Raw genomic sequence first — 10,738 nt, 5'->3', positions numbered from 1 at the left:
TTACTATTTCAGTTGTACATAAAGACCCTTAAAAATCTATAAAGGCACCTCCGAAATCACATCAATTCTGGAAAAACTAAGGAAACCAAAGTTGGTTCTCTTTTTTCTTTTTTTGAGACCCGGGTCTTGATCTGTCGCCCAGGCTAGCCTCGACTTCTCAGGCTCAAGCTACCCACTTCAGCCTCCTCAGCAGCTGGGACTACAAGTGCACACCACCGTTTGTCTAATTAAAAAAAAATTTCTTGGAGTCTTTCTCAAAGAAGCTATTCAAATGAAAGTATATTTATTTTTATTCGTTTCCTCCAGTAAGTTTACGTTTGACTGTGCGTAAGAAACAGGAAAAAACAACCACCTGTAATTAAACTGGTGCCAAGATTAACCAGCAGCCTCCACTGCTTGTTTCCCATTATTACAGGTTGGGCATCCCTTATCTGAAATGCTTGGGAGCAGAAGTCTTTTAGACTTTGGATTTTTTGTGTGTTTTGGAATATCTGTATTATATTCACTAGTCGAGTATCCCAAATCTGAAAATCCAAAACCTGAAAAGCTCTAATGAGCATTTTCCTCCAATGTCATGTCAGTGCTCGATATGGTATTGCTCTGTGTCCCCACACAAATCTCATGTCAAATTGCAATCTTCGGTGCTGGAGGAGGGGCCTGGAGGGAGGTGACTGAATCATGAGGGTGGACCTTCCCCTTGTTATTCTGTGCTAGTGAGTTCTTGGAGATCTGGTGTTTGAAAGTGTGTACCATCTCCCCCTTTGCCCTCTTCCCCCAGCTCTAGCCATGTACATGCCTGCTTGTGCTTCACCTTCCGCCACGATAGTAAGCTTCCCGGGGCCTCCGTAGCCATGCTTCCTGTACCACCTGCAGAACTGTGAGTCAATTAAACCTTTTTTCTGTACTTATAAATTACCCAGTTTCAGGTAGTTCTTTCTAGCAGGGCAAGAAAAGATAAATACGGTGCTCAAACAGTTTTAGATTTTTGGATTTGGGACGCTCTCAACCTGCGCCATTAGATTATACTCTCTTGGTATAAATTATTTAAAAACAAATCCCAAACTAGTACATAAACAAGCCAAACAAACCTATCAACATACACTTATAAACACAAACACAGGCAATACACAGACACCAGGTAAAACAGAGATGGTATTTCCGGATGGTTTAATCATGAATGGCAGTAGGCAGTGTAGGAACAAAGTTCCTAGAGCATGATAAATCTTGGTTTCTAGCACAGGATAAACCTTTCATTTCATGGTGTACATTTCACAATATTAAAAAAAACCCCAACCTGGTTTACATGATTAAAACCACGGGGAAAGGACAATGTTTCCAGGGAGCAATGACTTGCAAGCTCACCCTTGGGCTATGTGGTGGCCATCGGCAGGGCCCAGCTTCACAGTCCAATCCACAAAGCACAGGTTTTCAAATCTTTACCTCTGTGTACAAGAATGTACATGGAACTTTAAAAACGTGTGTTCCCTTATCTGTGTTGAACACTCTTAACGACGATCAGTTTGGGGGAGACGTACCCCTCCCTAATCACAGGTAGGATCACTTCCCAAATCAATGAAACGACCGTCCTCTTTTGTGTCTTGACTTCAGGTGTCCGGCTGAACGACGGAGTCTTTTCCTTTCTTGTCGATGCAGTTTCTCAGCCTCCTGTTGCTTCTTCTGCTGTTCAGACTAAAAGAGAAAATTAAATGAGTAGAGGGAAACAGAGAAAATCCTATACCTCTTTTCTGGTAACCGTCAGGATGCCAACAGTACTGCCACCAATCTCAGACCTGCTGCCAGGAGAAACGCTGCCCACAGGCTCCAGGGGACATGGTGGGGCTGCCTGGACTCCGCTCTGACAAACGCTACCCTGGCAGAAACAGCAGGACCAAGGCCAACTTTCACCATCAATGCAAAAGCAGAAATTCTGAACCCCAGGCAAGAGAAGGGCCCTAATAGACCAGTCTACTACAAAGTAGGAGACTGGTTTTTCAACCAACACACTCAAACGACCACTGTGTTGTTTTAGAAGAGGATACAAAAGAGCCACCTTGAAGATGGTATCACTTACAGAGTGTCCACTTTCCTTTTAGAGATCTTTGTTTACAAACTAGAGCCATTCGTTTATTCCCACTGTTTTTAAAAACAAAAGAAAAAAATACTTAAATGTACTAAAAGTACATTATTAAAACACTCATTCATAGAACTTGCTCCCAAGAATTTTTAGCTGTTTCCCAAAACTCCACCTCTCCTTCCTTAAAAGCAGCAAACTGCTCTCATTAATCACTGATGAAAGCGAGGCAGACGATGCCCAAGTTCACAGCTGCAGTAAGCACGTGGACTCCCGGGCTGACTGCTGGAAACGTGCTCACTTTTGTTCTCAATGCTCACTGGCTCACATGGGAGCTGGAACTCCTCCCTACCCATCCCCAGCACCAAATGGTTTAACTACTTTCAGCAGAAATCCTTAGAAGATTATCAATGCAGAAGCCACAACAAAGTAAGAATTATACAGTTTTAAAAACACATTTGATGGTTTTGAAAATACAAACTCCTGAATGTAAAGCTCAAAAAAAAAAAAAAAAAATTCTTAGTGGTGGAACTGCACAGATGGTAAACTGAGAAAGCATTGTCAGGGGCCTCAGTTGATAAAGTGGAAAAGCATCGCCTTATGGACACCCAGGGAACCTGCTTCACTGGGATCTGTATTTTCTTTTTCTTTTTTTGAGATGGAGTCTCGCTCTGTTGCCAGGCTGGAGTGCAATGGCACACTCTCGGCTCACTGCAACCTCCGCCTCCCGATTCAAGCGATTCCCCCGCCTCAGCCTCCAGAGTAGCTGGGACTACAGGTGACCAAGCCTGGCTAGTTTTTTTTTTTTTTTTTTTTTTGAGACCGAGCCTCCCTCGGTCACAGGCTGGAGTGCAGTGGCGCGATCTCTGCTCACTGCAAGCCCCGCCTCCTGGGTTTACGCTATTCTCTGCCTCAGCCTCCCGAGTAGCTGGGACTATAGGCGCCCGCCACCACGCCCGGCTATATTTTTTGTATTTTTAGTAGAGATGGGGTTTCACTGTGTTGTCCAGGATGGTCTCAATCTCTTGACCTCGTGATCCACCCACCTCGGCCTCCCAAAGTGCTGGGATTTCAGGTGTGCACCACCACGCCCAGCCAGGATCTATATTTTCTACACACCTAACACAAAACATGCATCTGTATGTTACCCTTGAGGAGAAAGTCTCCACATTCACCTCTTGTGGATATTACCCAATCTTCTAAAATTAAACAGTTGAAAGTGAGAGAATAGTGGGGAAGGAAAGCAATTTGTAATGTCAAAAAAAAAAAAAAAAAAAAAAAAAAGATGCATTTCTCCTAAGAAGCTCTTAAACCGGGTTTCTGAATAATTCTTTAAGTCCCTTCTCTGATTATTACCATTCTTCGACTGTCTTTTCAAAGTAAATCCTATCCTGTGTATTCTGATCCTATCCCAAACTCCTCTACTGTGCTCTGTCTTGGAGGGTAGCACCTGAGCCCAGGCTGCTGCCCGTCCTAACCACGGCCACCACGGAGTTGCCTTCCTTGTGCTCTGCTTCCTCTCAAATACCCCTTAAGGCAACTCTCCATGCAACAGCCAGAGGATTTAAAAATAAAATAGAAATACTATGTCAGTTCAGTCCTGTGCTTACTGAAACTGTGCAAAGTTTGGTCCTTTACCAAACAATCTCACAGCCCTCTGCTCACCTTTGAAGCACTTGCCATAGTTCTAATGACATAATTAGAGGTATATAATTTTTACCCGCTGTCTCTCTCTCCCATAGACTGAGAACTGTGGTGGCAAGAGCCATGTCTGTCCCTAGCATGAAGCACAGGGCAGGCATCAATACACACGCATTAATGGAAAACTCAGAACTCCTTCTAACACTCCCTAGCTGAGCGAGTGATGACATCACCAGGAGCCCGGTAAAGTGAACCAATACCAGTTATTCAATATTTCGCTTCTTCATGTTAATCAGAATTTATTTAAAAAGGGTTTCTTCAGGCCAGACGTGGTGGCTCACGCCTGTAATCCCAGCACTTTGGGAGGCTGAGGCAGGCTGATCACAAGGTCAGGAGATCGAGACCATCCTGGCTAACACGGTGAAACCCCGTGTTTACTAAAAATACAAAACATTATCTGGGTGTGGTGGTGGGGGCCTGTAGTGCCAGCTACTTGGGAGGCTGAGGCAGGAGAATGGCGTGAACCCGGGAAGTGGAGCTTGCAGCAAGCCGAGATCGTACCACTGCACTCCAGCCTGGGAGACAGAGCGAGACTCTGTCTCAAAAAAAAGAAAGAAAGAAAAAAAAAAAAGGAAAAGAAAAAAAAGTTTCTTCATATAACTTTGGAAAATGATGTGCTAAATACAGATAAACAAGGTGTGTTGGAGCTTCTAAGTTAAGGCACCTTCATGAGTCTTCAACATGGACATCAGTCCAAGGTTTTTCCCTTATCTGTCTGATAGCAAAAGTAATCTTCCAGGGTCACTATTTACATCTCCTGGAACACATGGTGGGAAGCTCTGTCAGACTTTCTCCACCAAGGTAGGAGCTTGGAGAGGAGCTTGTAAGCAGTGGTTATTGTTCTGCAGACAAATTTCAGTGCAGAAAAAGGACTAGGACTAGCCTCTCTCCCACGGCTGCATCGGAAGGCCTTGCCGCCATGTGGCGGATCCAGGAGGATCTATGGGCCCGTTAGCACTTCTCCCGGGTGCTCCTACCTCCTCTTCCCTACTAGTTCACCACAGCCTCCAGCACTCCTGTCACAGAGGGAGGAGAAGGACAGGTGCAGACAGACACACTCGTATCAGCAACAGCCTCAGGCTTGATGAGGAATTGTACTAAATGAAATTTTAAAATTAGATTTGTGACTGAATCCCAGTTTTACCACTATACAATCTTAAACGACATTAAAGCATAGATTTTTCCTCTTAAATTTTACTGAAATTTTAGGAGATACATATGCAAATATGGGAAAAACTCAAGATTCTACCTGAGCGTATCAAACATGCAGTATAAAAAGAGACTTCTATGAACAACTGCCTGAATAAGTAAAATTTACTGAAAACCTGAACTCAAGTAAAACTGAGATTTAATAATTAAAATGTTTATCAAGTAAGGAAACAAACACATCAAACATTAATTGACACATTCATCAAAAACAGTTTCAAAGCCTCTGCTTGATTCAGTTATGAGGCCATAACTTAAGCAATTCTTCATACTTTTTTTATAAACAAAAATATAATTTCAGAGCCATCTTATTTTCATTTTACTACAAATTTTAAACTGATCTTCAACTCAGTTCCTTCCAATTTAGAAAACAGTGGGAAAAGGCTTGTATTTTCAGGTTACTGCAAAGTAGGTGCTCACTCAACTCAGCAGAGGAGCCTCTGCAGGAGCTGAGGTGGCCACACTGCAGACCTGGGAGCCTTCCAGGCTGTGCTGCTCCTGCCCCATTTGACATCATTTGAGTTTCAGAGGGAATCAAGGATTGCTTCCAGGTATAAAGAAAATTGATAAGAAATTAGGAAGAGGCACAATGAGGTCCCTCCGAATGTGTATTTGGCTGATATAAGTGATAAATGTAAGAGGGCAAGTTTGCTCTCAGCAAACAGAATTAACTGAAAAGCTTTTTGCACTTAGAATAATGAAGTTTTTAAAATTACTTGGCAAGCCTTCTGATGCAGGTTGGGAAAATTTTAGAGAAATCAGAGAGGAATGGGTACAGGATGTGATGAGGTGGTTCTCCAGAGATGATACACAAATGACCAATAAGCACATGATAAAATGCTCAACTCATTAGTCATTAGGGACCGCAAATCAAACAACACACCACTCACACCCACTAGCATGGCTATAATAAAGATGACAGACAGCAACAGGTTTGGTGTGGATGTGGAAAACCTGCAACCCTTATATGCTGCTTGGTGGGAATGTAAAATGGTGCAGCCACTTTGGAAAACTGTCTGACAGGTTTCTTAAAAAGTTAAATAGCTACGCTGTATGACGCAGCAATTCCGCTCCTAGGTATAGACCCAAGATAAATGAAAACACATGTTCATGAAAAAATTTACACATTCATTTTCATAGCAGATTATTACTCACTTCCCCCAAAAGAACACAACCCAAGTGTCCCTTAAAAAAGAATGAATAGCAAAATGTGTTATATACATACAATGGTATATTATTCAGCCATAAAAAGAAATGCAATTCCGATGCAAAGTTACACCACTGAATGAATAAACCTTGAAAACATTATGCTCAGTGAAGAAGCCAGTTACGAAAGACTTCACATTGAATGATTCCATTTGTATGAAATGTCCAGAACAGGCAAAGCTATAGAGACAGGAAGTAGATTAGTGGATGCCAGGGGCTGGGGGATGAAAATATGGGGGTAAATGCTAAAGGGTATAGGGCTTCTTTCTGGGGTGATGAAAATGTTCTGGAATTACATAGTGTGATGGTTGCCCAACTCAGGGAATACACTAAGAATCATTGAATTGTACACTTTAGAAGGAGCATATGGTCTGTGAATTATATCCCCCTACTACTGCTTAGGAAAAAAAAAAGGATGAAATCTTTGTCATTCTATTTGGTGACTATATTGAAGAGGACTGACTACGAATGAGAAAAAAATTTTTTGAGAAATACAACTGGATCCAGTTAACAGTAAATACTTAAGCAGTTTACTCTCCCTATAATGTGTGACAGGCATTATTACCAGTGGCTAAAAAGATGGATCTTATAAATCAATTTAGAATAGGATGACCACTGGCAGAGTAGTTTGTCTTCTAAAATGATAGTATCTGGGCAAGCTGGGTGTGACTGTCACGAGGTATCAGAACTCACCAATTCCCATTCTTCTTCAAAGTCCATATACATGCGAGGTAGCCCTACATCCTTAGAGGGTCAGGATGGGACTTTTGCTTTATAAGCCACACCTCAGGCCACAGAGTGATCCAGAAACCAAGCCAGCTGGTTCATCTCCAACAGAGCTAACTCCAGGGCCACTAAGTCCCTGTCTCCCTTGGGACACCAGTGACACTCCTGGCTCTACTGTAGTCACACACTGTGCTCTTGGCCCACCAGGGGCTCTGGTTGCAGAGAAAACGCTAGAACAGGGAACACAGCTTCCTCAATAGGGAAGAGGTATGAGAAGGCTGGTCTTAGGACACACACACAAAATACTATTGAAAGCCTATTATTCTTTTGTGAATTAAAAAATAACAATAAAAGATAACTCACCCTCTTTAATGTGAATGTCAATTGTTTGCTGCCAACAGTGGTATCGGATACACTCAACGTCCCATTTTTTGCTTCAATTTTCAAACGATCTTCAAGTGTTTTGCTACGGGAAATTTAAAAGAATGCCACATTAATCAAAATTATGTTTTAATTTACTATTTGAAACAAGTTTTGATTAGAATTGATTGCAAAGAAAAATGTTTACACATGTAAATGAAAATATCATTCACTTAACACAATAAATTGAAAGAATTAGGCGCACTCAAATAGTCATTATTCATATTCCAGAGATAGACTGTAAAACAATGACTGGCAAAAACACCCACTAATTTAATATCTTAAGTGGCAGTATCAAACACTTCAATGCCTGCTACTTTTCTTACTAAAATCAATCATATTTCTGAAGACCAAATGCAAAGAGCAATCTACTTCTGAAGCCTGTAATTGACCATAATGGTCAATGGCATTTATGATATAATGATATATTTAAACAATACACAAATTCGGTATGTGAGTATTTTAGCCACTCGTCCACCTTTTACAAAAGGAATGAGCACAAATTAAGTCCTCCAGGTCAAGTCACAGAGAAGAGCTATGATAATTCTTATTCTTCCTTCACTCAGTCTTAACTCAGTAGACTGCAAGCCATCATCCCACAGCATGAACAGCTTGAAACATGAATCTGTCTGATGACACTGAGAGAAAACAAAAGCAATTACACTTTGGGTAATTCCACCTGATTCAGCTCTAGTCACTGATATCTCTCCAGGTATCTTCCCTTTTAGTTTCTTACTTGACTTACTCTTTCTGACATACTTTATCCCAAATTTAAATCTCATTTCATTTCTCTTTTTTTTTTTTTTGAGACGGAGTCTCGCTCTGTTGCCCAGCCTGGAGTGCAGTGGCCGGATCTCAGCCCACTGCAAGCTCCGCCTCCTGGGTTTACGCCATTCTCCTGCCTCAGCCTCCCAAGTAGCTGGGACTACAGGCGCCTGCCACCTCGCCCGGCTAGTTTTTTTTTGTATTTTTTAGTAGAGACGGGGTTTCACCTTGTTAGCCAGGATGGTCTCGATCTCCTGACCTCGTGATCGGCCCGTCTCGGCGTCCCAAAGTGCTGGGATTACAGGCTTGAGCCACCACGCCCGGCCTCATTTCATTTCTTGATCACATTTTCCAAATTTTTCTAGGCTCTCTTTATATAATCTGTGTCTCTGTTACAGTCTGCTGTGCCCTGCATTTCACTGTTATCTGTATAATTAACACAACCCCCCTCTGCTTTCCAATAAAGAGGTTAAGTATGAATTTTGTACCCGTTATATGAAACTTCACTGAATGTTATAATAATTTTTTATTATAAACTAGAACACTGGCCCTTTTTGTTAACTTGGTTTAGAGGGAAATAAACTGAATTAAGCCTAATGATATATATTTTCAGTATGTTTAAACAGTTACTTTAACTTTTCTAGAAATGGCTAAAGCAATAGATTCTTATTCCCCTGATAAGACTGAGATAGATGAGACGGAAGACAAAACAAAGAATATGGTTCTCTTCTATTCTGTTCCCTCCTCAAAAATAGTATACTCCGTCTCCTGCCCTCCGTGCCCCAAATCACATTCAACGCAGCCTGTTAAAGTGAGGGCTAAGAAACCTGACTGAAGAAAAAAAAAGTCTGAACTGTGCAAAAGGGTCTTCTTTTCCCTGAAATACGGTCTTTGTAACTAATCACTGAGGAGAACACAGCTCCTAAATGAGCCCCCAGACAAAGTGATCCTTCTTTGAAATTCTGAAGCTAATGTTTGATGTTCACACCATGAGAAATTTATCTCTAGTTTACAACTTGTAGTAACGTACTAAACACACATTCTTTATATAATTTGAGACATAAAGTGGTTAGCATAAAAGTGGCACTCTTTTCTAAGCAATAATGTTATTAAGAAGCACTTTTAAAGTACTTTTCATCTTCAAAGATCTTTATAGACTAACTAATTAATCCTTTCAACATCCCTGAGACAGAAGTATTTATCCTTTATAGATGGCAAAAAAGGGAGGTAAGATGTGAAACGACTTGCTGCAGGCCACGTAAGATTCAGTTCTAAGCCGGATTCCAGTTTCAGAATTGCTGGTTTCCAGGCGAGTGTCAGGTCATATTTGATTTACACAGTTTTGTTCAGGAAACTTGTCCATTAAGTATTCTCAATGACAAGCTTCCACATGACAAACGGAATGAAATTAAGATTTAGGTTAGCTTTTTTTCTCTTCTAACAATTCAAAAGTAAAGTGTAAACGGACTGTAGTGTGCATGTGAATTATGTGAGCCTCAGCAAATTCCTCAACCTGCTCATTTCATTCTTCTTTCTTTTCATAGCTATAAACTCTGAGGTTTCAAAGTTAACAGGGCTGCTGTGCCTATGGAGTAGCCATTCTTTTATTCCTTTACTTTCTTAATAAACTTGCTTTCACTTAAAAAAAAAAAGTTGACAGGAATTCCAAATAACTATATAGCCATTGAGAGAAGATGGTATACAGAAAACACTAATTTAGGAAGAAAAAGACTTTTCCAGTCAATTGTGGGCAATTATTACTCTGTTAAGAATGATCTTAATTCCTCCATGATAGGGCATACACATTCTGGGGTTTCTCTCAATGTACTTTCAATGTGCACTTGTAAAAACTTGTTCTGTCTAGGCTATTTGGAAAGACAAGCTGAGTTTTGGAACAAACCATGGCAGAAGATCAGACACAGAGACCATGTGTGGAGATTTCTACATTAAAGAAGTTCCACTTCCCTCCCTTTGAAAGTCAGTTTACTGAAAGCGTTTGCTAACCAGCAGTTCCACAGCCTGCTTCTTGAGTGTGACTTTGGTCAGAGATGACCTAAGTAGACACTGCTGTAGGAACACCGGGAAACTCCTTATTGAACAGAAAAACAAAAGGGAGAACACCACACTGCATGCGCTTCTCAGCATGTTTCTTCCAGGACACTGGCAGGTGGCAGAGGAGGACTGCAGAACTGGCCTTTCCCTCCCCCTCCTCTCCCCTCCCCCACATCCCGCCCCTACTTCTTTTCCCTGCCTAGGCTTTACTTTAGGTCTGAAGGCCATGGGGGACTTTTTCATTGGTTTATAGTAAAGGATTCTAGGGGAAAATCTAATTGGAACAAGTAGATAAAAACAATCCCCAAATTTGTGATTGGTAAGAAAACAGATATAGGCTTTACAATGTTAAAAGTGGGTAGAATTACTCAGTATAGAACGTAGAAAGCTCCCAGGGGAAGAAACGAGATTATTAGTATATTTATCTTAAAATAAAAAGGAAAGTGGGCAGAAACTACAAGGAAGAAAATCAAATTAAATATTTAGATGCACCAGGAAGGCTGACTGATTTACTTTGGGGTGTTAAAATATGAACACACGTGCACACACACGTATTTAATTAAAACGTAGTGCTCCTCAGCTGAGAGGTTT

General features: G+C 41.2%; 1 protein-coding gene across 11 annotated transcripts in view; it reads right to left on the bottom strand.

Moving 5' to 3' along the window:
* Positions 1–1,150: 1,150 nt before the first annotated feature.
* NOL10 (nucleolar protein 10) overlaps positions 1,151–10,738 on the bottom strand; it is a 114,890-nt gene continuing 105,302 nt past the window's right edge. For all 11 annotated transcript variants that reach the window (XM_065527434.1, XM_065527435.1, XM_005576565.4 and 8 more), the window contains 2 exons: positions 7,274–7,376; positions 1,151–1,689 (listed from right to left, as the gene is read on the bottom strand). In XM_065527434.1, coding sequence (XP_065383506.1) covers positions 1,570–1,689; positions 7,274–7,376 — 223 coding nt within the window. In that variant the 3' untranslated portion in view covers positions 1,151–1,569. The remainder of the gene's footprint in view (positions 1,690–7,273; positions 7,377–10,738) is intronic.

Source organism: Macaca fascicularis, chromosome 13 (genome assembly GCF_037993035.2).
Source record: "Macaca fascicularis isolate 582-1 chromosome 13, T2T-MFA8v1.1".
Lineage (NCBI taxonomy): Eukaryota > Metazoa > Chordata > Mammalia > Primates > Cercopithecidae > Macaca > Macaca fascicularis.
The sequence above is the reverse complement of the archived record's forward strand: the minus strand, read 5'-3'. Positions and strand labels throughout refer to the sequence as shown.